The sequence below is a fragment of the Canis lupus genome, chromosome 37 (genome assembly GCF_011100685.1).
Source record: "Canis lupus familiaris isolate Mischka breed German Shepherd chromosome 37, alternate assembly UU_Cfam_GSD_1.0, whole genome shotgun sequence".
Classification (NCBI taxonomy): Eukaryota; Metazoa; Chordata; class Mammalia; order Carnivora; family Canidae; genus Canis; species Canis lupus.
In genome coordinates, this window is record NC_049258.1 from 15822277 (window position 1) to 15848482 (window position 26206).

Consider the following 26206-nt stretch of genomic DNA (forward strand, 5'->3'; position numbering starts at 1 on the left):
ACTATTTTTAGTGTAAAGGGTAATGTAAATTCTAGTAACGTAAACATAAGGACTGCTGAAATTGGCTCACAGAAAGCAAAGATTTCTTATGCAAAGTTACCAGAGTTTCCATTTCTGTCATGTCTCTGAGTGACGCTTAATTCTCTCTTATCTTTCACCCAAATCTGTCATAAAGTCCTTCCAGTTCTGCTTTTGCTTAATCAGAAGCTTTATGTGAATGGTATGCTTTTTTATCTTTTCTCAATACCTTTTGCTGCCAAAGTGCCTCATACATAGATTTCTTCATTTTGATTTGTTCATTAAATCCAGTACTTCCCATTATGTAGTTTTTCCCCTCTTTCCTCCTTATTACAAATGAAATGTACACATTGACACTCTCTTGTTGGATTAATTTTCTAATACCCTGGAGTGGTCTGTGTCAGGAAGGTATGTAAGAGTTTGACTCCCAAGTTAATAGTTTTCACAGTACAGCTCTAACTTGCTTTTCATAATTTTTTTTTTTTGCTTTTCATAATTAATTGGCATTCTAACTGTATTAAAAACAAATTCCCAAGTAGCAGACTTTTTAGCTCTCCCAAAGCTGAGACCTTTAAAAGTGAGCAGAAGGATGGCATTTTTGACTAAGCTTCTTGTCCGTTCTGTGCTTATTGGAGTTCAGTCCCCTTTTCCTTCTTGAGTTCTTCATTGACAGAGATAAACAGCTACTATCTATAGACTTAGATGTGCATATTTTTAGCCTTATACCTGAATAATTTGAGTTATTCCAGATGTGTGTGTGCTAAGACATTGATATATGAACTTTGTTTCCCTTGCCTCAACGGAAATCTAAGGGATACAGCATACTCCTGTTAGTGACAGTGATTCAGTTATTGCAGGGATTCTCACTTGCACGAGAAAGCATGCTCTCAAATACGGGAGTGAAATTAAGAAATGTAGAGGTTTAGTTTGGCACACCACTCTCTTCAAGCAACTGAAAATTGCTAGTTTTAAAGATTAATACTTGCAGATTTTTTAAGCTTTATTATATTATCTTCATCCCTTATATACTCATAGAGTCTTGAAGGAATTGATTTAGTATGTTCTTGATTGTTGTGAAGAATCCGTATAATGACTACTTAAACATACACAACATTATATATTGCGTAACTTACAATCCTTTTCATCTCTCCCCAGGAGTAAGAGTTTGGTATATATCTATCAGTTTTTCATTCTATTTATACATAAAAATGTTGCTATGTGTTTTGATACAAGTGAGTCTACACTATTTATATACCATAGAAAAATGTATATACATAGATATATATGTTATTTAACAGCTACATTGTGTTTCACTATAGAAATATAACTTTTATTTAAATATTCTCTCTCCCTTTCAGTATTCCCTCCCCCACACATACTGATGAACATTTAAGACATTTCTACTGTTCAAACATGTGACATGAACATTCTTTTTTTTTTTTTTTGAACATTCTTATATATGTAGTGGGGTCTCAGTGGAATAACCTCCAAAGAGTGAAATTGTGAATCAAAGCACATCCTGCCCATTTTCCCTTCCCAGTGTGTGTACCAGTTTGTATTTCTTCCATAAATTCATAAATTGGTTTTTTTTTTTTTTTTTTAATTTTAAATGCTGTTAGTAATTTTATCCATATCTTAGTTCACTATTCCTGGTAAAGTCGTGTTTGAGAAATTCTGTTCTAAGGTAGAAGCACATATGTCTATCATTTTTAACTTGAATATTTTGTTTCACTAAATATAACTGTAACCCGTGGTGTTTTCCTCTTTTTTGGCTACTCAGGATCTCAGCTAAATTTCTGTTTAATTGTATTCTTTTCTTCCTCTAGATTTTTTGGTAGAATCTCTGTAGTAGAGACATAACAGATACTTGACTCCTAGCTGCTTCTTGTTTTAATGAATTTAGTTTTATTGAAAGCCATCTCAGATCCTTCTGGAATAATCAAGTATATAAATAAATAATGGGATCCCTGGGTGGCGCAGCGGTTTGGCACCTGCCTTTGGCCCAGGGCGCAATCCTGGAGACCCGGGATCGAATCCCACATCGGGCTCCCGGTGCATGGAGCCTGCTTCTCCCTCTGCCTATGTCTATGCCTCTCTCTCTCTCTCTCTCTCTGTGTGACTATCATAAATAAATTTTAAAAAATAAATAAATAAATATAAATAAATAAATAAATAAATAAATAAATAAATAAATAAATAAATAAATAAATATTATAGAGAAAAACACATCTGATAGCATCAGACTTCTGTTTTCAGAGTACTTTCATATACATGATCTCATTTGATTTTTATAGTTGTACTTAGTGGTTAGAACCAGATATTTTTATTTTTATAGGAGAGATAACAGATTCAAATAACAGTTTAGTGATGGAATCTGGACTAGAACCCAGATCTCCTGATACCTAGTTTCCTACTTCTTTTCTCCCACCTTGAGTTCATTGGTATTTAGTCAAGAGGAAAGCTGTGTATATTAAATATAGTGGAATTTGCTTATTAGCTCTATATGAGAGCATGTGGTATGAATCTGTTAATCTTCTGATTCCTTCAAGTTATCTGCAATATTAAACTCAGAATAGTTCTTATATATTCCTTTTTTTAATTGTCTGAGATTTTATTATGCCAGTATTTTAATTCCCATAGGTACCATTTATCATTTGCTAAATCAAATGATAGCTATTTACTGTTATTTCTTGATTGAACAGTAGATAATCAGTTTTCCTTATGTAGATGACTTGGGATATTAGCTACCTCGATCTGGCTGACAGTTGATCCTCAATAACTCCCTTCTAATAGACAAAAAGATAAAAAGTAACGTGTAAATGAAACATGTTTGTTGACTTACTCAGTTCAAATTCATTATGCAATTTTAGATGTATTGTGATCTTTAGTCCTCTTTTTGGAAAACTTTACAAAGGAGAATGTGTAGAGAGGATCTAACCACCTATCTTGATGTTAGTATCTGAAGGATTACTTTGTTCAAATAAAATAATAACCTACTTCTTTCTATTAACTTTTTCTACGTACTATAGCATAGCGGTGAATTCATTTTTTTTAATACAGTGAAATATCTTAGTGTGAGCCAAAGTTGATTACTTTGTAACAGATGAATGACATTGTGTTTAATTAGTGAATATCAAGGGATTCTGTTTGAAAATGCATGGATATGTAACTTAAAATTTATGCATTGCTAGCTGAATTATAGAATAGAATGTACTACTAAACTTTTTATTAATTATTCATTAAAACAACCAATTATTGGGTGCATGTTACTGCCTATTTCTGTGCTAAGTATATAAAAGTAGAGAAGAAAAAAAATCGCATTTCCTAACTTTAAGAAATTTATTTGTGGGCAGTCCTGGTGGCCCAGCGGTTTGGTGTCGACTTCACCCCGGGGTGTGATCCTGGAGACCTGGGATTGAGTCCCATGTTAGGCTTCCTGCATGGAACCTCCTCCTCTCCCTCTCCCTCTCCCTCTGCTTGTGTCTCTGCCTCTATCTCTGTCTGTCTGTCATGAATAAATAAGTAAAATCTTTTTAAAAAATTTGCTAGTTGAGCAGCAAATATTAAACACTTAAAATACTGCATAATTAAGGCTAGAATAAAGGAAGTACGGATTACAAAGTGATACCTCTTCTGAACCAAACAACTTTGAAAAGAATTTAACATCTTCTCATTTATTTTTTTAAAATTGTTAATGTAGTATTATAAATTAGAATATGGTTCAGAGTGCATTTGTATTATAGCAATTGGATGTGGGTTTCCGGGGCAGAAAGTTACTTAAGTATACCAAATCTTTCTTGGCAGTGTTATTTGCTATAATAATTTCCCTTAGATTATGTCTTAGACATTATTCTACTTTGAATTTAGTGTGTTGTAAAAGTCTTATGTGGTATAAATTAAACTGATAACAATAAAATCCATTGGGTTTTAGTTGCCATTACCCAGGGAGGAGCAATACAACTGGCTAACAATGGTACCGATGGGGTACAGGGCCTGCAAACATTAACCATGACCAATGCAGCTGCCACTCAGCCGGGTACTACCATTCTACAGTATGCACAGACCACTGATGGACAGCAGATCTTAGTGCCCAGCAACCAAGTCGTTGTTCAAGGTAAGAGAATTCAGAATTCACAGGTATGGTAAATTCTTTGAAAGGTTAAAATTTTATAAACTCAGAAAAAGTAAGTATGGTACTGCAAAACACTATGAAAATATAGTTACTTTTTTCATTATAGATAATGTTCTCCATGAACTCTTCCATTATTCCAGTTGGACCCAAATGTCATGGCATAAAAACAACTGTTTTCAGTTTTAAAAATATAGCATCCTTAACACTCTTAGCATTTGGGAATAGAAACAGGGTAGGTTACAGGGCAAGATGGTGAAATCAGAACTTTAGGAAAGCTAGATTCTGGATCTAACTACATAGATTTGCTGTCTGATCTTGAGTAAGACACACCTCACTGGGCCTCGTTGTTTTTTTTTTGTTGTTTTTTTTTTTAATTTATTTCTTTTTATGTGTCAAAGAGTTATACTAAATCACTGATGAGAATCTTTGGAGGTTCTGGGTGCCTGGCTGGCAGAGCATGTAACTCTTAATCTCAGGGTTGTGAGTTCAAGCACCACATTGGTGGGTGTCAAGCTAACTTTAAAAAAAAAAGAAAGAAAGAAAAAGAATCTCTGAAGGTTTAAAATTCTATTTCTCTGCTTTTTACTCAAGAGAAATTTACATCCTCATTCCTAAGATCATCATTTTTTATTTCAAGTGAAAACAATATGTTCTGAAGAATCTTGTACCAATATGCAAGTCTACTGGTCTGCAGAGAAAAAGTAGTTAAATTCTTGATGAACTATAGAAATAGCTTTTTTTCAGTTTTATTTTTTTATTTAATTTTCTTGCTTTAGGAATCTTTATGGATAGGAGTTGACCATTTTTCTTTGAATCTATTTGAATATTTTAAGAATATGTTTTATGCCAGATTGAAATTTGCATACTGAGGAAATAATTTTAAAATCTGCATCTAAAAATATTTTTATTAATATATTTTGCCTCTGTTAAATATGACCATTGTACCTCTTCACCATAAATGATAATTTTTGAATAATCCTAAGACACCAACTAGAGACTCATCATTTATATAAAAGTCCCTAATGTATTTACAGAACATATTCTGTTATAAACAAATAATATTTGAAGAAGATAATATTTTGCTTATTAATGGGAGTAAAACACCTTTTCACTTTACATGCAGGTACTCAAAAATTGTAAAGCAGGATGTCAGTGAATTTGAATTCTGAACGTCAGTTTGAAGATGGTAACATGTTTAGTATATAAATCTTTCCCATTCAAACTACACATTTTAATTGATATTAATAACAAATGTGGATAATTTTATAAAGAATAAAGACCTTCAAATTCTCTCAGATAATGTTAGGTTCTTTATTCTTAGGAGGGCATATTACTAAATTCTTTTTAGAAGCAATCTGACAAATAATGATTTTGTTTCTTTACAGCATTTAGTTAGAAAAATAAACTTCAGTTTATTTAGCCATTAGCATTTACATTAAAACAAGTAATATAATTGGCATCAAGTGATAACACTTTTTCATACTTTCAGTTTTGTTTCAATTAGAAATTTATAATAGTTGACCATAATGCTTTATTTTCTCTCCCATTTTGCTATTATGAAAAATCATGGTCGTTTTTATGTCGTGGCAAGAGTCTACTTGAAATTTTTTAATAAGAATTTACCAATATCAAAGGAAGACATTGAGGAGTATACTCTCTCTAGGAAGATCATCCAGGCTGTGCCCTACTTAACCTTTTAGACTTAAGGTTGGTAAGCATGTTAACAACAGAATAGAACTTCATTGAAATGAAAGATAAATACAAAACCCAGCAGACCTAGGTTAAGGCCTCTTTCACCTAAGTGTCTATACTAATAAATATATTAAACTGGAAATTATTTCACTAATGACCCAAAGAGTGCTGATTCTTTCAGTGTTTTAGTTAGAATCATATTCCTTTTTTCCCCTTTCAATCCAAAATGTATGTTTAGATTGATGATTGACACCTGTGTTTTTCCTAAGTCCTAGTGCTTCAGTGTCTTACACCATGCCATGTTCACTGTTGTTCTTTTCAGCTGCCTCCGGAGATGTACAGACGTACCAGATTCGCACAGCACCCACTAGCACCATTGCCCCTGGAGTTGTTATGGCATCCTCCCCAGCACTTCCTACACAGCCTGCTGAAGAAGCAGCACGAAAGAGAGAGGTTCGCCTAATGAAAAACCGGTACGTACATTACATTTCCTGAGATCGTGGTAGGTCAGGTCATCTTCAGATTCTGCCGGACATGTGTCTCTTATATCTGCTGGTAATAGGATCTGTGCATTGAATTCTCTTCAGGTAGAATTAATGAATCTTGCTGAAACGTCTTTATTTAGTAAGTGACACTTACAAAATGGCTATTAGGATTATGGGTCAGTCTTTAATCATAGTTTTCTTTTGTATAATTTCTCTGAAAGATTTAATTCACAACTCTTGCTGTATTTTCACTGTGCTCTAACCAACAAGCTAAGTTATTTAAATACTGTTTCTTTACATGAGTAGTATTGTTCAAGAAGATCAAGAGTTTCAAGTATGTAGTGTAAAATTAAATGTTTCATTTATATTAAATTTATTTATAATAAAGTAAATGTATGATGGCCAGTCCATGTTTTAATGAATTCCATATTTACTCAAAATTAACAATTTAACACCTAACTAAAGATTTTTCAAAAATATATTAAATGTAAGATAGCTTATTCTTAGGCAAAATCTTAAAATAGTCTTCAACAATGAAAATGCCCCTCATCAAAATCTATAAAATGTGGGCAGAGTGACTCTCAATAAAGTAAATTCATAGCTGTAAATGGTTTTGTCATCCAAAAAAACAGTAAGTAACCTGGGTGGCTGAGCTGATTATGTATCTGACTGTTGATCTTGGCTCAGGTCATGATCTAAGAGTTTTGTGGGGTTTTTTGTTTTTTTTTTTTAATCTTTTTCTTTTTTTTTTTTTTTTAATCTACGATAGTCACACACAGAGAGAGAGAGAGAGAGAGAGAGAGGCAGAGACACAGGCAGAGGGAGAAGCAGGCTCCATGCACTGGGAGCCCGAGGTGGGATTCGATCCCGGGTCTCCAGGATCGCGCCCTGGGCCAAAGGCAGGCACCAAACCGCTGCGCCACCCAGGGATCCCTTTTTTTTCTTTTTTTTTTTTGATCTAAGGGTTTTGAGATCAAGCCCCATGTCGGGCTCCTCACTGGGTGTGGAGCTTGCTTAAGATTTTCTCTCTCTCTTACTTTGCCTCTGCCCTTCCTCCCCCCAAAATATAGTAAAATGTTTGATTTAGTTTAGGACTTAAAATATTTAGCTTAGGATTTCATATAGAAATGACTAAAGACAAATCATAGAAAATGAAAATAAAATTTGAAATTGTTGGAAATACTCCTCTGCTATTCATCCCAAGAATTTTCAAACACTATGATAAAGAAATATGGGGATAGAATTTAGACAGTCTGGATTCAAGGCCTGGATCTACCTTTTTTGCTATGACTTTATTTTATTTTTTTTTTTTTTAAGATTTTTTTTTTCTATTACTGAGACACAGAGAGAGACAGAGAGAGAGAGAGAGAGAGAGGCAGAGACACAGGCAGAGGGAGAAGCAGGCTCCATGCAGGGAGCCCAACACAGGACTTGTTCCTGGGACCCCAGGATCATGCCCCAGGCCAAAGGCAAGCGCTCAACCACTGAGCCACCCAGGCATCCCTTATTAAAGAAGTCTTAAGTGAAGGCTAGGTTTTAGAACTTAAGACAATAACACTTACTGAAGAAATCGGTTCTAAGCAAGACACAGCAGAGCAATCAGACAGAAAAAAACCTTCTTGATTATAAAAACAGCAGAAGGACTTTATGTTGGGTCTATGTAGTGGGCTCTGTGGGACAGAAACATCCCCCTACCCCCCCCTCCTTTTTTTTTTAAAGATTTATCTATCCATTTCAGAGAGAGTACGAGTGAGTGTGGGGGGAGAAGCAGAGGGAGAGAATCTTTAAGCAGACTCCCAGCTGAGTATGGAGCCCAATTTGGGGCTCAGACCTGAGCCAAAACCAAGATGGTCGCTCAACCAACCAAGCTACCCAGGCGCCCCAGAAATGTTTCCCCTAATACAGAAAAGACTAAGAGGTGGTGTCATTAATGGGTGGGTGAGGAGGCAGCACTATAGCCTCTTGTCTGCTCTGTTGTATGGATCAGAGAGCTGCCCATTTATGGACATTTATTCATTTGACTAGCAGACCAAATTTCCTTTTTTCTTTAGTTTACGTACTCCTCCTCTCTCCCTGCCCCCCTCCTCACCTTGCACATACACACCAAGTTAGGGACAGAGTGCACATAGCTACAGTTCCTAACAGCCTTTCCTGGCCTGAGATCTTCAGGGGAGCTACCTGATTTATCATAGATTCTCTAATAAAATACTTTTGTTTGGATTTAGTTTCATTATAAGGAAACTTCTCACTGACTCTGCTATAGTTCCCATTATTCCCACATCACTGTTGCTTCTACTTTTCCAACTTCCATTCATTAAAATCTGGTTTCTGTGATCAACAATAGCATTCTTATGTCTTTAAAAGATACAGATTCCCTCCCACTTGGCAATCTGGTACACTCTTTTAATTTCATTTTACTTCTGTGGAATATTTGACACTTTACTCATTCTCCTGAACTCTTCTTTGATTTATTCATCTAATTTTCTGACTACATTTGTAGTGTTCCCTTGGAGCATTCATTCATAGCCGTGTATTTCAGGCATTGAGTATATATGCTAAGATCTTCTGGTTCTGTATTCTGGCTTTGACCATTTTCCCTGAGATACTATTTATTAAGGGGCAATCAGTAGAGCATGTGATTCTTGATCTTGGGGTTGAGTTCGAGTCCCACATTGTGGAGATTGCTTAAAAATAAATTTTTTTTTTAATTTTTTAAGTGGTAGACCTGGGATTTGAGCCTGTGTTTGGTGCCAGAGAGCCTTGTGGACATGCTAATTCTGAGGTTCTAGTATGCAGCTCTCTCCTGCTGTGCTTCTTAAACCAGAGCACATGAGAATGTGCTGGAGATAATGTAACCCCAAGAGGTAAACATGGAATGCTTTCCTTGAATGTTTGTCTTGCTCAAAAATTAGAAATAAATATATTTAAGGTAAGATATTTAAAAGAAATTCACACCAGCCGTGATTGCTTTGGGCTGTGTCTCCAGAATCCCCATTTTACTTTTCTCTGCTATTAGGGGTACTTCAGTGGAAAAGTTGGGGGAGTGCTGTCTTCCTAAACATACTCCCTAGGATGAATGTCCCTTATATGTACCTCAAACACAGCCTATCTTAAATTGAACTTTGATGAAAAGAGTTACCCCCAATTCTACACTGTCCAAATTACCATTTACTCAGAAATGAAAAGTGATAAGCAGTCTAGAAGAAAGTGTAGATGGTTATTAATTCTTGTTGCTGCAGTATCAACAAAAACTCCAAAATCTCAGTGTCTTAGAACAACAAAATTTCTTCTTCACATTACATTTAACAGCTGCAAGATAGCTGTTGTGCCTCTCTTCCACATGCTCCAAGCTAAAGAAGCAGCACCTTTTTTGAAGCATGTCATTGTAGCAAAGGGAAAAAGGCAGTGCTTTTTAAGTCCTCTCTGATTGATGGTGGTAAACATTGTGTCCATCCACTTCTATACCAGTGGCCAAAGTACAGGCAAGATCAAGCCCCAGTGTCAGTGGAGTGGGAATGTGTGCTCTTCCCCTGAGGGAAAAGGAGGAATAAAAAATTAATGAAAGTAATCCGCTATCCTTGTCTTAAAATTTTAGAATACAGGAGGATTTTAATAGATTTCCTAAAGGCAAAAGTAATAAACATAAAGGTTAGGTGCATTTGCATGAAAATATAATAAAGCCTCTGTTTAACAGCCAAGAAAAAGATAAAGTAGCAAAATAAACTAAAATCATTTAACTAAAGTCAGAACACTAATGAGTTAAAGAGATATAAATAAGCAGATTTATTTTCAATTAATTAGAAATGAAGTAAAAAAAAATTTTTAATTCCAAACAAAAAGGGTCTGCTATGAAATTAAGGTATATTCAAGGGATCTCTGGGTGGCTCAGAGGTTTGGCTCCTGCCTTCGATTCAGCCCAGTGCGTGATCCTGGATTCCTGGAATCGAGTCCCATATCGGGCTTCTGCATGGAGCCTGCTTCTCCCTCTGCCTGTGTCTCTGCCTCCCTCCCTCTCTCTCTCTCTCTCTCTCTCTCTCGTCTCTCATGAATAAATAATAAAATCTTTTTTAAAAATAATGTGTATATTCAGTTGTATACATTGTATCCATTCAACTGCATATAAACAACAATTAAGAATGAAGATAGATGGTATTTTTTTTTTGAGATAGGAATATATACTCATAAAAAAAAAAGAATCTATACTCATGGTTGGAAAAAGGTTACCAAAGACTATGTATAATATATAAGCACATTAGAAAACATAAGCTAAAAATTAAATCACCACTAATTGTGCCACCCAAAATGTTAAATTCTGGAGTATATTTTTTTTCCCTAATATAGATGTGTAAAAATAAAGCATACATTTTAATGTATAGTGGTTTATTTTTTTGTTTCTACATTTATTTTTTTACATGAATTCAATTAATTAACTTATAATGTAGTATTGGTTTCAGAGGTATAGAGTTTAGTGATTCATCAATTGCATATAACCCCCAGTGCTCATCACATGCCCTCCTTAATGCCACATGCCCTCCTTAATGCCTATCCTCTCCAATTACTCCACCCACCCACCTTCCTTCCAACTACCCTTAGTTCTTAATTTTTTATTTTAAGTAATTTTATGTTACAGAAGAGTTGTTTTTTTTGTTTTGTTTTGTTTTTTTTAAGATTTATTTATTTATTTATGATAGACATAGAGAGAGAGAGAGGCAGAGACACAGGAGGAGGGAGAAGCAGGCCCCATGCCGGGAGCCCGACGTGGGACTCGATCCCGGGACTCCAGGATCGCGCCCTGGGCCAAAGGCAGGCGCTAAACCTCTGAGCCACCCAGGGATCCCCACAGAAGAGTTGTAAAAGTAGTACAGAGTTCCACATCCTCTTTATCCAGCTTCCTGTGATTTAGCATATTACATAACCAGGCTACATTTATCAAAACTAAGAAATTAACATACTGTCACATACTGTGTATGATAATTAACATAGTGTTGTATACTATGATAACGATACTATTAGACTATACATTTTATCCGGATTTCCTCAGTTATTCTACTTATATTCCTTTTCTCTTTCAGAATCCAGTCCAGGATACCACATTGCATTTAGTCACAATGTCTCCTTGTCTACAATCTGTGACACTTTCTCTCTCTCTCTCTCTCTTTTTTTTTTTTTAAACTTTCATAGCTTTGTCACTTTTGAAGAGTAGTGTTCAGGTTTCTTTTAGAATATCTCTCAATTTGGGCTTATGTAATGCTTTCTTATAGTTAGGCTGAAGTAATAGGTTTTGGGGAAGAATACCACAGAATAGTATGTCTGTCTTGTCATATTGTAATAATATATATATGGGTAAATATTTAATATTGTTTATTTTACTATGTTCTTCAGATTATTCCAGCTTTGGCCATTGGGAGCTCTTACAAGTTGGTTTCCTTTTATCCTTTTGACATGTCCCCCTTTTTTAAGCACATCCTTAACTTTCTGACACTACAAGATTGTCCAGGTTCAGTTTCTCATTTGTGTGTTCCCTGCCTTAGTCTTGGACTCAACCATTTCTTCTTAAATCCTAGTTCCTTTTACTAGAAAATGATATTGAGAAATCAAGAACTGGGCATCAGGTTTGCTCTTTGCTACCAGGTTTCACACTTCTGGGCCCTCTCAAAACATGGTGTACTAACTAACCTATGTATGCACACATCTAAATTACTGTATCTGTATACTGCTAAAATAAATATGAATTCATAGTAGCCTCTCTGACCAGAAACTTGGCTTACCATTAAGTATAGTTTGTTTATTTTTTTAAGTTTTTAAAGATTTTCTGTATTTATTCATGAGAGACAGAGAGGCAGAGACCTAGGCAGAGGGAGAAACAGGCTTTTGCTGGGAACCTGATGCGTGATCCAATTCCGGGACCCTGGGATCACGACTTGAGCCAAAGGCAGACGCTCAACCACTGAGCCACCCAAGTGTCCCCAATATAGTTTTTTTTTTTTTTTACATATTTGTTTAATTTTGGTATACTTTTAAAATAGAGAATTGATAACTCGTATACCTATGAGAAACAAATTTACCAAATACAGAATTTTTGTATAGTTATTTTTGTTTTTAACCTTTGAAGTACCAGTGAAAGCACTGTTTTCAAAGCTGTTTAGTTAGGTCTGTTCCTTTTTTTCCCCACTCTATTCAGTAAGGTTATATCAGATTGTAGTATGGTTAGATTCGTCACCCCCTTCATTCAGTTCTGGGATTGCATGCAGTTTACTTTTTATGCTGTTTAGTTCTGTTGGTTTTAACAGATGTATGGTGCCATGCTTCTACCTGCACAGTGCCTTATAGAAGTTACACCACCCTAGAATGAATCCCTATGATACCCCGTGGGTAGTCTACCGTTGCCCCCTTTTCCAGAATCTCATATAACTGGAATCCTACAATATATGTAGCCTTTAGGATCTGGCTTCTTTCCCTGAGCAAAATGCATTCAAGATTTATTGATAGTGTTACGTGGATCAGTAGTTGTTTTTATCCCTGATATTCCATTGTACACATATCCTGTGGTTGGTGTGTCCGTTTACCTTGATGTTCATCACAGTTCCAGTTTTAGAGGACTATGAATGAAATTACTATAAACATTCACAGGTGTTAATATGAACTTTCAGTTCACTTGAGTAAGTATCTAGGAGTGAGCTGGCCAGATAAAATGGTAAGTGATTTACATTACAATTTATTTAACTTTGTAAGAAACTGCCAAATTGTTTCCCAAAGTGGCTGTATTATTTGGCATTCCTACCAGCAATGTATGAGTTCCAGTTGATCTTATGTTCTGCATTTAGGTTTATGACCCCTTTTGAATTAACTTTCATATAAAGTGTGAGGTGTGTCATGGTTCATTTTTTGTGTATGGACATTCATTTGTTCCAGCACATTTGTTAAAAAGATTATCCTTTATTGAATTGCCATTGCACTTTTGGCAAAAACCATTTGACCATATTTGTGTGGGTCTGTTTCTGGCTAGCTTGTTTCATTGGTCTTTGTGTTTCTCCTTTAGCCAACACCTTGATGTCTTTTTTTTTTTTTTTTTTTTTTAAGATTTTATTTATTTATTCATGAGAGACACAGAGAGAGAGGCAGAGACACAGGTAGAGGGAGAATCAGGCTCCATGCAGGGAACCCAATGTGGGACTCAGTCGCAGGACTGGGATAACAACTGGAGCTGAAGGCAAGAGCTCACCTGCTGAGCCACTCAGGCGTCCCGTTGTTTTAATTACTATAGCTTCATAATAAGTTTTGAATTTGTCAGTGTGAGTCCTCTGACTTTGCTCTTTTATAGAATTGTTTTGGCTGTTCTGGTTCCTTTGCATTTTCATATCAATTTTAGAATTGGCTTGTTGATGTCTATAAGAAAGTTTTCTGGGATTGTGATTAGGATTATGTTGAGTTTATAAGTCAACCTTTGGAGAATTAATATCTTAACAATACTGAGCCTTCCATTCTATGAATACAACGCATTTTCCATTTTTTAGCATATAGATCCTGCACATATTTTGTTAGATTTATACCTAAACACTTCTGGGGCTGTGGGTTTTTTGGGGGGGTGTAAAGGACTTTTGAATGGGGATTTCATTCTTGATATTGAAAATTTTTGTCTTTTCTCTCATTTTTTTGGTTAGTCTGGCTAGAAGTTTAAAAATTATTAAAAACAGGCTATGTGGATTTGACTCATGGGTCATAGTTTGCTAACCTTAGTCTAACTCACATAAAAGACAAAACAGAATAAAAAACCAAGACCTAATTATATGCTACTTATAAGAATCTCACTTCTAATGTAAAGCATAGGTAAGTTAGAAGGAAAGGGGAGTAGAAAAGAATAGACCATGCAAATACCAATCAAAAGGAAGCTGGAACATTGTCAGGGATAAAAAAAAAAAAGGACATAATATAATGATGAAAGGATTAGAGCTTTAACTTTAAAGAGAGAATTGAATAGTTGAAATTTCAGCATTCTTTTCTCAGTGATAACAGAAAATAAAGCTATAGGCAACCTGAGTGACATAATCAACCAACTATACCTGTTTGGCTTGTTAATTTAAGAGGATAGAAATAATACAAAATATGTCCTTGGCCCATAAAGCATCCTGGGAAATCCCCAGTTGTGTGGAAATTAAATAGGTATCAAACATTTCTAAGTCTGTAGGTCAAAAAGGAAGTCTCAAACATCTTGAACTAAGTGCAAATTAAAATACAAAAAAAAATTTGTGGGATGAAGTTCATTTGGTGCTTAGAGGAAAATATATACTATTAAATACTTAGGTTAGAAAAGAAAGTCTTAAATCAATCATTTGTGTCAGGGCTTAACAAACTGTACCTCAGTGCCTATTTTTGTAAATAAAGTTTTATTGAGATACAGCCATGTTCATTCAATTATGTGTGTTACCCATGGCTAGTTTCATGCTACAACAGCAGTAATTGTGACAGAACCCATTTGGTCTGAAAAGCCAAAAATATTTACCAAAAATGTTTGCCAACCTAACTTCCATCTTAAACTAGAAAAGGAAGAGCAAATTAAAACCAATAAAATTGAAAAGGAAAACCAATAGAGGAAAATCAATGAAACAAAAAATTTGGTTGTTTTGTTTTGTTTTTATAGATTTTATTTATTTATTCATGAGAGACACAGAGAGAGACAGAGACACAAGGAAAGGGAGAAGCAGGCTCCATGTAGGGAGCCCGATGTGGGACTCAATCCCAGGACTCCAGGATCATGACCTGAGCCAAAGGCAGATGCTTAACCGCTGAGCCACCCATTCGTCCCAAAGAAAAAAGTATCATATAGAAGCAAAGAATTAGTTCAGTGAATGGAGGAGGATGTTGAGACACATTATGTGAAAGAACTTTTTTCTAAAAATATGCCTATCACATCAATTTCAGAATTTATAAGCCATCTGTTTGCATGAATGCTTAAAATCATAAAATCCTATTTCTGTACTGAAGAAACATCAGTGGTCAATTTAATCTTCACACCATGTTGTCAGACCAATCCACTGGGAGAGTCCTTTCATTTGCCTCGTGTTTTGTTGTTGTTGTTGTTGTTTTAATATTTAGCTAGAAATTTTTTAGAAGCTTTAAGTATCATTTTCCAGGCTAAGGATTTCTTTAAATTTTTTAATTAAAGTTCATTTGTATTCTGTATTCCACTCCAAAATATAATAATGCTTTTTTTAATATGAAAATGCCTGCCACCCCTCTTACCCATTAATCAAAATTAGTGCTTTAGAATGATATGGCAGGTTTATCCCCTGATTTTGCATACTCCTTTTACAAACCGATCAGTTCTAGGTGGAGACATCTTGATTAGACCTTTATTTAAAAAACAGATGAAGAAATAGTTCTTGCATGGGACCTGTTAGAAGCTATACAACTGGTTAGTTGCAAAGCCAGGATCTGAACCCAAGACTGATCCTCAGTTTAAAATTCTTGCTATTATATATTGTCATAAGTTTATATCCAAATTTATTTAAACTGTGCCGAACTTGAGCATCATTTTGCAAGACAGTGTGTTATTTGAAATTTATTTGGTGTTTCCCCCAAAAAGTATTCTATAGTCACATTCAGCTTGGGACTTGCTAGTTAGAATTATTCTTTGGAGAGAGTCGTAATTCATATTTAGTATATTGAAAGGATCCAAGGTCTACGTTGAAGAAACAAATTAATTTTCTTAGCCTAGTGTGCCCTTTTTTCCCCCCACCTTTTGAGAAACCTAATCTTTAACAATACTGTAGTATACTGATTTTGCTAGAGCAAAATTAGGAGATACTAACCTATGGGATCGTACTAGTTTTAACTTTTGGAAACTAGCATGTAGATACAGCATTTGTATGAGCACTTGTGGACTGTAAATTCTCAAATGCTGGAGGGGAAAGCAAGGAAAACAAGATGACTCAGCCCTGGGTAAAAGTAGATTTGTTAGTGTGTACATATATCCTACATGCTCTATATATTGTTAGACTTCACCACATACAGAATATCCAGATTGACCTCAGAATCATTCTCACTGTGATCCTTTAGATCACTCTTGGCCTCATGGCACTTCTTGGTTTGTTGTCTTGACTGTGCTTTAGAATGTTGGGCCATTTTTAACTTCTTCCAAACTAATTTTCACCAATAGTATAGTGATGCAGTGGATCATATATTGTCCCTATCTGTCATGGATAATACAACATCAGGTGCAACTTTTTTTATTCCAAAAGTCAGCTTGCTCCTTTTTTCTAAATCAATAGGCTATATGGGGATAAGACATCAATGGAGGCATTCAAGTTATCTAGAAATGATTATAACAAACACATACATAGCATTTACACAGTGCCAGCCAGTATTTCACGCAATTTTTATATATTAATTCCTTTAATCCTCATAAAACTTTTGAGGTAGGTAATATTATCTCCGTTTTAGAGCCAGGAAAGTAAGGTTAAGTAATTTGCCTATGGTCATATAATTGGTAAGAGGTAACCATTTAACCTAAGAACCTGACACTGAATGAAGTTCTTGCTCCTAAGTACTGTACTGTACTGCCACCATTGTAGATGAATGATTGTAAATTGGTGCTTTTTTCCATCTTTTAAAGACTTGGAACCTTTTTACTTTCAACTCAGGAATAAGGACCTACCTTGTGCCAGTCTCTCAGCTAGTGACTAAGAATATATGGTCCTTTTTCACATGGAGCTAAAAAAGAGTTTACTAGTTTAAACTTTGTAGCTTAGTAAAGAATGTTTTTTATTCTTACTCTGCTTTTAAGTTAGTTTTTAATTGTGGTAAGAAAATTTACTATCTTAACCATTTTTTAAGTATATAGTCCAGTAGTGTTAAGTATATTCATATTGTTGTGCAAAAGATCTCCAGAACTTTTTTACCTTGCAAAACTGGAACTCTATTAAAAACAAATTCCTTCATTTTCTCCTTCTGCAAATCCTAGACAATCACCATTCTACTTTCTGTTTTTACGAGTTTGACTACTTTAGATACTTCATAAAGTGGAATCATATAGTTGTCTTTCTGTGACTAGTTTTTGCTTAGCATTATGTCATCAAGATTCATCCATGTTGTAGTGATGGGATTTCCTTCTTTTTTAAGGCTGGATAATATTCCATGTATGTATAGACCACATTTTTAAAATGTATCCCTGTATTGATGAATACTTGGGTTGCTGTTGTGAATAATGCTGTTATGAACATAGACATGCACATCTCTCTTCAGTATCCTGTTTTGTGTTCTTTGGATATATACCCAAAAGGAGGATTGCTCGATCATCGAGTAATTCTATTTTTTATTTTTTAAGGAATTACTCTAGTGTTTAGTATTGTGGCTGGGCCATTTTATGTCATGAGGGTAGTGCACGGAGTTTTCTGTTTGGGCTTTATGGTTTTTTGTTTTGTTTTGTTTTTGTAAATATAGTAGCCATCCTAAAGGGTGTGGGGTGGTATCTCATCGTGGTTTTGATTTGCATTTCGCTAATAATTAGATTGGTGTTGAGCATCTTTTTACATGCTTGTTGGTCATTTTACGTATCTTCTTTGGGGAAATGTCTATTCAAGTCCTTTGCCCATTCTTTAATCAAGTTACTTTGTTAAGTTGTAAAAGTTCTTTATATGTCCTGGATATTAACTCCCTATTAGATATAGGACTTGCAAATATTTTCTCCCATTTCTTAGGTTGCCTTTTCACCCTATTGATTATGTCCCTTTTCATGCATAGAAGTTTTAAGTTTGGTATGGCCCTGTTTATTTTTGCTTTTGTTGTCTGCTTTTGGTGGCATAGCAAGAAACCACTGCCAATCCAGCATCTTGAGGCTTTTCCCCTGTTTTCTTCTAGAAGTCTGAACAGTTTTAGGTCTTCAATCCATTTTCATTTAGTTTTTGTATATGGTATAAGATAGGGGTCCTAGGGGTCCAACTTCATTCTTCTGCATGTAGATATATAGTTTTCTTAACATCATTTGAGGAAAAGACTCGTTAGGTTTTTTTAAATGCCTGAAATGATGAATTTATGAGGTATTTCTATTTAGGGTGTTTTTTACACTGACACTTAGCCTTAATATCTTAGTTATCAATATCGACAGAATTTCAAGTTTTATAGGTGTGATACAGAATATATCGATAAACAGTGATATAATTCTAAATTTTAAGTGATCATTCAGCCCTTTGGGTTATTTGTGGGGTTTCCACATTTGGGTTGTTTTTTAATCAAACTTATGATATATTAAATTAAAATTTTATAACAGATCATCTGTAAGTCATCGTGTATAGTTTTTTCAAATGCCTAATCTATAACATATTAAAATATTTGGGTTTTTTAACTAAATATTTAAAAGTACTCTAGCCCCAAATAAATGATATAGAAATAAATGTTGCATAATTTTTCCTGTCCTTTTTTACTTATAGGGAAGCAGCACGAGAGTGTCGTAGAAAGAAGAAAGAATATGTGAAATGTTTAGAAAACAGAGTGGCAGTGCTTGAAAACCAAAATAAGACACTCATTGAGGAGCTAAAAGCACTTAAGGACCTTTACTGCCACAAATCAGATTAATTTGGGATTTAAATTTCACCTGTTACGGTGGAAAAGGACTGGCTTGGCCACAACCAGAAAGATAAAATAAACATTTTATTTTCTAAACATTTCTTTTTTTCTATGCGCAAAACTGCCTGAAAGCAACTACAGAATTTCATTCATTTGTGCTTTTGCATTAAACTGTGAATGTTCCAACACCTGCCTCCACTTCTCCCCTCAAGAAATTTTCAGCACCAGGAATCATGAAGAGACTTCTGCTTTTCATCCCCCTCCCTCTTCAAGAAGTAATAATTTGTTTACTTGTAAATTGATGGGGGAAATGAGGAAAAGAAAATCTTTTTAAAAATGATTTCAAGGTTTGTGCTGAGCTCCTTGATTGCCTTAGGGACAGAATTACCCCAGCCTCTTGAGCTGAAGTAATGTGTGGGCCGCATGCATAAAGTAAGTAAGGTGCAATGAAGAAGTGTTGATTGCCAAATTGACATGTTTTCACATTTTCATTGTGAATTATGTAAAATTGTTAAGAGATATACCCTCTAAAAGAATTTTAGTATGGTGTTGAAGAAATTAAGAATGAATTCGGAGTGCTTTCTATGTACATTCTCTTCTTCAATACTGAAAACTTGTCCTTGGTTCTTAAAAACATTCTGTATTAACTATAGCTCTTCCATAGGGCAGTTGTTGCTTCTTAATTCAGTTCTGTATGTGTTCAACATTTTTGAATACATTAAAAGAAGTAACCAACTGAATGAAAAGCATGGTATTTGAATTTTAAATTAAATTGAAGTAAGTAAAAGTACAAAACTTGTTTTAGTTAGTACTAAATTCTTAGTAAAAAGATGCTCATTAGTAAACCAGCCCCTCGAATATAACAAGGTTTTTAAATAAATGTTTTTGTCCTCGCCTTCAAAAATATTTATTTCACTCATTTACTTAAAAAGGTATTTCTAAGTAAACTGTTCCCATTTGCACTTACATTATACCACCAACAGGAAAGCCTTCAAGATGTTAAATAAAGTCATATATTTGTTTATAAAATGTTATGTGTTGTAGAAAAATACTGATTTGAAATCTTTTCCATATTAACATACTTTTACAGAGTATCTCTAGTGAATTTTTAAATGAAAGTTGTAAGGATATAGTCATAAAAAGTACAGTATTAGATGTACAAGGAAAGTTATTTTCTTCAGATATATTTGAATGACTGCTGTACTACAATATTTGGATTGTCATTCTTGCAAAACATTTATTTTGGTTTCTCCTAAAAAGGACAGTTGTGCTTTAGCTTTTCCTATATGCTGTATAGCCTTTGTTGTCCTACAAAGGAGGTACCTGTTTGAACCCCTGACTATAACCTGTATTTATATGTATCATACATGGTTTCCAGTAATACTTCTAATTATTAATTACTCATTTTATTCACTAAGCTTGATAAATCTAAAAGTTACCCTTTAAAAGAAAAATAGGACTAAGGTGGATTTTAAAAATTGGAGACTGACATAACTTTAGATATAATTTCTCGAGAAGGTTATTCCTTTAAAAGAGTGTAGAAAATATTTTATATTTAGTCATGGGTTGTTTTTAAATGTTAAGTTTGTTAATGTGTTAACAAAATATGCAGATATAGGTGTTAATTATTGGGTCCAGTTTGAAAAGTAATTAATTAATATTTGTAAATGGTATATTTTTGTTTGTAACAAACCATTGTCTTTTTTCAAGGATGAACAGAGTTTATGAAGGAGCATCATTCTAAGAATTGAGTGATGTAGTCTTATATTTGGACAGTTCACCAGATTCTCAAGAAGGCTTTCAAACGACTGTAAACTTTGATGTTTATCCTGCTGAGCTAATGGGGAAACTTGTAGCGTAAAAATTATTTGTATACCAGCATAGAATGTCCTTTTCCAAAACTTCAACAGAAACTAAGCAAAATCACAAATCTATTCACAAACTAGAATTCTAAATCGGTCAGAATGTTTTAAATGTCATAAACTCTATAAATGAAAATTGCCTAGTAATTAGCAAGTTGTATTCTCTAAAGTAAACCCATTTTCCAAAAGTTGAGGCATTCAGTTTAATTAGAAAAGTTGGTGGTCCTCTTAGTCCCTCATAAATCAAGGCAATCACATCCGTATGAGCTGGTTGAATTTATAAGTTTTTATAAACACCAGGTCCTTTGTACCTTGAGGATGATTGCACTGGTTTGAAGTCAGTTACTTCATGGTGAGGTAAGAAATGTATTCTGTTGCTAAATCTGTTTTAGACCCTTAAAGAGACTTGAAGATTTCAGTTTATACAGATAGAAATTAAGCATCTTTTGTGCAGACTTTTTTTTTTTTTACAAGAATTGGAAAAAAAAGGTGTTTGTTTTTAAGCATGCAACTTTGAGAATCTTTATTAAGAAAATGACATAATAAAAAAAAAAATCTTGTAGCCAAGAACATATATGGCCACGTTACCAGTAATAAATGTTTTTTCTCTTCATATTGGCCAAAAGGGAATGAAAACGTCATCATAGGAATCTGTACATATGCTACTGATTTGCCTAGAAAATAGCAAGTTTGGTATCGCTTACTTTGCAAATATAGGGCCATGTGGCACTTTTATCTATAGGACAGATTAACTCTAATGAAAATGAAGTGGGAGGGGTTTATTTTTGATATATTACTCTTATGAGTTTTCAAGCTTTGATAGTGTTTAACTGAAAAGTGGTTTAGAAAGGGCTAGATCCAATGTGTTCACATTATTAAAAAAATGATATCAGATATAATTTTAATTTCATTCTTTTCAAACTCAAGTACCATATTGGCAACCATCATATTGTCATAGGTGCTCTGTTCATTTAGATATTATCTGGGGGGGGAATGGCATTTGTATAATATATGTGTACATATATATAAATACATACAGTATATAATCTGAAGCTCTGAGAGCTCTTAAGTCAGGAATGCTGAGTATTATAGTATATTGAAGTCAGATGAAATTTTACATTTTTGCGTGTTCTATTGCATCCCTTTTGGTAGTTTCTTGGACTGCATTACTCCAGCACTCATGATTGATTTTTGTCTTCTAATTTTCTTCCAAGTATTTTTTTTTTTTTATTGTTCGTTTTCTTTGGCTTGATACTTTTATATGTGTTACTAGTCACTTGAAAACTCCCCCGCCCCCAAAGTATTCGGTTTTTTGCTTTGTCTCTGGCAGCTATAACAGTGGTAAGAACATTTTGAAGATAGCTTCTAAAAGGTACCACTGATTTCTCAAAACTCATCCTGGGGGAGGAATTTTGGTGTTTTCATTTGAGCAGGGATTTTGTCAGAAAATGTGTTTGGATGGTAGGTCAGCAGCAGCGCTAGTGTCTGAAAGCACACACCAGTCAGGCAGGCTGTGTGATTAGAGGTCATCTGGCTGAAGTTTCTCTCGGTCTCTCAGGCCTCATCCCTACTATTCATTTTGACCATGTGGGGTGATGTGTGGAATCATACAAAGGCTTAGGAAGAAACAAGTTTGTTTAAACCAGGATGCTTTTACTTACTTGAAGTGACTTCAATCTAGATTTCTTCTTTACATTTTTAAAATGTTCTTAATTTTATGACCAGCTACAGTCAGCTACTAGCTTAAATTGGTCTCTTTATTTTGAAGATCAAAATCCTGCTTCATTTTGCAGGATTAAATAAAGATAATATCATAAAGTTAAGATTTTTAATTTAAAGTGGGTTTTAAGAACAATATAAGTTACACACCGTTTCAGTTATTTTCAAGAGGCTTTATTTTGTTGCCTTTATGGCTCTGAAAACTTTTGGTATATTGTTTCCCATTGACCTAATACAAAAGTTGTATATTTATTTGGATTATATTTACATTGTATTCTTTGTAAATGTTTGGTGTAACTTGCACTTTTAAAAAATGACCCAGTTGGGTATTAACAACTTGAGAAGTTCCCTCATCAGTTAATTGTCAACTGACTTTTGATGTCTTTCTCCTCTCTTGAAATCATGTGACTTCTTAAAATGGAAACTCTTCATTAAAATATATTAGTACCTAAAGGCTAGTCTTACAAATAGCTGTAAAAGAAAAATAACAGGAAATTATATAGATTTGACTAGCCTAGTTAATTAAAAGATGGTTTGAACCTAGTGTTACTCTTTTTCATCATGGATAAAGACAAAAGCATCTTGAGTGAATTGATATTTCCAATTTTAAATGAGACTATTCTCATTTCCAACATTGATGTTGTCTGTAGGATGCCGAGATATCCATGAATTTGTCCAGAGCAGTAAAATACTTTTCAAGGTAATTATGGTCATGATGAAAGCCACATGTAATCATTTTGACTAAGGTTTTTATCACTTTAAATTGACTTTCTTTATATCAAAGAAATGCCGCCTAAATTTGACTGTCAGGTGAGAAGGGAGAAAGTGTGGTGTGCTTTAGCAAGCCTGTAGGTGAAGGGTTGGGGGATTCGTTTGCTCACTCAATTGTACAAAGCACAACTAGAACTTTTGTTGGATGGTTTGCATACATCTTGAATACTTTTAATGTTGATATGTTGACTTTTTTAAGTTGACTGCACAGTCACTGTATGTACTGGGAACTGGTTTCCTTGACTTTTCTCGAATCGATGGCTAGGAGAGGCACTAATCCCTGAGGGGTTGAACCATTATCATGAAGCTGAGTCAGTATGGAAGAATTTCAAATAAATCAAACAGGGTGCTGAAGTTCCATCTGACTCCTGCTTCTGATAAGTTCTTACTGATTAGTGAATGTAGCTTAAGCCTTTGTATGTGTCCTCAGGGGGCAGACAAACTTTAAGAGGGACCAGATAACGTTTGAATGGAGGGATTATATTTCAGGTGTTTTAGCTTGAAATTTATTTTTTAAAAAAATAAAAATAGAAAAAAAAAATAGAACAAAGCCTGTGAAGCAAGATGATATTATAAACAGGCAGAGTTGTTTTAGCACAGAGAGAAGATATTGACCTGTCTGCATTCTGGTACTGTGGGTGCAGGTCCTAGCTGGGCATAACATGATGTGTTTTTAATTATTCTCACCAGCAAGTAAAAGAAGAATGAACAGTCTGTGGGAAATGTCTTTGAAAAGGGTCAAAGGGTAGGAAATTCAGATTTTACCTACTTTATTACAGGCATTATATGATACTTGCCTATAGAAGTATGGCATTTCCAAGCTTCTGTCTGAAACATCTCAGAAATGTGAGAGTAAACCTGAGATTGTTTAAAAATTGGTAGGGAAGGAAGAAAATCCCTGCAGATAATAATCTTAACGTTAGTTGGCCAAGTGAAATGATCTATCATTGTGTTTGGGAGGTTTTATTTTCCTATGTTTTTAAAATTGAATTGGTAAATGCTTTATAGACGTATTTTTATCCAGGTGCCACTCCAATTTGTGTATGTAATAAAATTATTTATATTAAAAGTGGGAAATAATTTGTCAACATTGTTCTGTGAGTATGGATTTATTAGGGGTGGCAAAAAGAGTGCTAGTTAGCAGTTTTTCATGTAGATTGTCCTCAACTGATTTGTCCACATGTCAGTTGTCATCCCCACCCAGAAAAGGAATTCTTTCTAACCTAGATGTATCACTTGAAACTTTTTAGAAACAAAATAATCAGGGAAGTTTCTAGAGAGAACGATGCTTTTTGGTTTTGTTTTTGTTTTAATTTTTCCTTGAGGATTGGGGTAAAGAATACCTCCCCCCAAAACTGTCAGCACAAAACAGGGTATTAATTTTTTTAACTCTGATGTTGCTATTGGAGTTGAATACTAAATAAATAACTATAATGAGGGAAATACATTTCTAATAAAATTCCCTACATTCTAGAAACATCCCTGTTTTAATTTTTTTACCTAAATCTTTTTGTGCTCTGTGTAAAGAGAGAAAATGTACTGAGTTATAATGCATTTTATTAACACTATGTACATATTAGCTGCTTTGTGTTCAGAATGGTAGCAATTGCTTTGTATATTAAAGTGATCCTTGTGAATTTGTGAAATATTGTCATAAAGTGCTTTTTTCTTACTGTAATCTTTGTGGTATCAACTGTCATAATGCCCTTTTTACACACATTTATGTGCAGTCACATAAACATGCTTTTAAAAACTCTGTAAGTCTCTTTTTTGGGGATGGGACCTCTCTCTTTTTTGCCAGTAGTGTTAAGCTATATTTTCTTGACCTTAGGTTTATTACTTTTGTTAAATGAGCAAAATTCATGTTAGAATATTTCACAAGCTTGTTGTTGCACAGCAACAGAAAACTAATTTGAGCAACAAGAACATATCTTCAGTTATTTAACTTTACTGTATTCCTCATTTTTAGCACAAGATTTCTTTGTTCAGTAAGATTGAACAGTGCCTATTTGAAGATTCGGAGATGTTACCACCCTATTGAGAAAACCAATGGGAGACATACGACCAGCTGTCTCTAGTGTCTTAAAATCCATGTTTGCATTGGAAGAACAATAAAAATAGATAACTTCTCAGGTCCCCTTGTAATTCTAAAGTTCTGTGATCATATAAAATGGAAGGAAATGGGAGGGGGTGTGGTTAATCTGCTCTTTGCTTAAAACATAATAAAAGATTCTCTCCTATTCAATTTCTCAAAATAAGCAGTTGCATTTATTCCAAAGTACCTTTTAAAAAATCACCATGATGTGTTAAGCTTGATACACCTGGCAATGTATTGAAGGAATTACGTGAATTTTATTTTTTCTACAAAGCATGACCATATGTAAGTTCTTGTGCAGATGTTTTTGAGAGTGAAAGGGTGATACTAATTAATAGGGACAACAGGCATAAGCCAGGATTGTGCTGAGCAAAGCAGGACCTATGGCCACCCTACTTGTAACCCATGTTCAGGTGCTTGAACCTCCAATAAAAGCCTAGAGTACCTATCTTTATCCATACCTTTGCTGACAGTTGCTTATTTCACAAATACTTCAAGACACGCTTCTGTGCATTAAGAAGTCCCTGTCGGGCAGCGGTTTAGTGCCGCCTGCAGCCTGGGGTGTGATTCTGGAGACCCAGGATCAAGTCCCACGTGGGGCTCCCTGCATGGAGCCTGCTTCTCCCTCTGCCTGTCTGTCTGTCTCTCTCTCCTCTGAATAAATAAATAATCTTCAAAAAAAAATTATTCAGATTAAAAAAAAAAAGTCTGTCCTCAGGAAGATCCGTCTAAGACAAGCCAAAGAAACCACTCTAAAATGATCATACAATTTTAGCTCTGTGCTATACGCTCCTGTCATCTACACTCAGGCTGCAAAAGTGGTCCAGAACAGAGCTCTAATTTCTCCTCTAAATCTGTTCATCCTTCAGCT

The 26206-nt window shown here is 34.6% G+C and overlaps 2 protein-coding genes across 11 annotated transcripts in view; one reads left to right on the forward strand and one right to left on the reverse strand.

Moving 5' to 3' along the window:
• The window catches only part of CREB1 (cAMP responsive element binding protein 1), a 62710-nt gene extending 37225 nt beyond the window's left edge, over nucleotides 1-25485 (forward strand). For 3 of the 5 annotated variants that reach the window (XM_038585557.1, XM_038585556.1, XM_038585558.1), the window contains 3 exons: nucleotides 3950-4132; nucleotides 6165-6315; nucleotides 18753-25485. In XM_038585557.1, coding sequence (XP_038441485.1) covers nucleotides 3950-4132; nucleotides 6165-6315; nucleotides 18753-18897 — 479 coding nt within the window. In that variant the 3' untranslated portion in view covers nucleotides 18898-25485. Of the gene's footprint in view, nucleotides 1-3949; nucleotides 4133-5273; nucleotides 5337-6164; nucleotides 6316-18752 lie in introns of those variants that run through there. The other 2 variants (XR_005385303.1, XM_038585559.1) reach the window with 2 other exon arrangements.
• Nucleotides 1-26206, reverse strand: part of METTL21A (methyltransferase like 21A) — a 68135-nt gene that overhangs the window by 23377 nt on the left and 18552 nt on the right. The window contains exon 4 of one of the 6 annotated variants that reach the window (XM_038585568.1): nucleotides 7304-9857. The exons of the other annotated variants lie outside the window; for them this stretch is intronic. Coding sequence (XP_038441496.1) covers nucleotides 9829-9857 — 29 coding nt within the window. The 3' untranslated portion in view covers nucleotides 7304-9828. Of the gene's footprint in view, nucleotides 1-7303; nucleotides 9858-26206 lie in introns of those variants that run through there. 6 annotated transcript variants of the gene reach the window in all.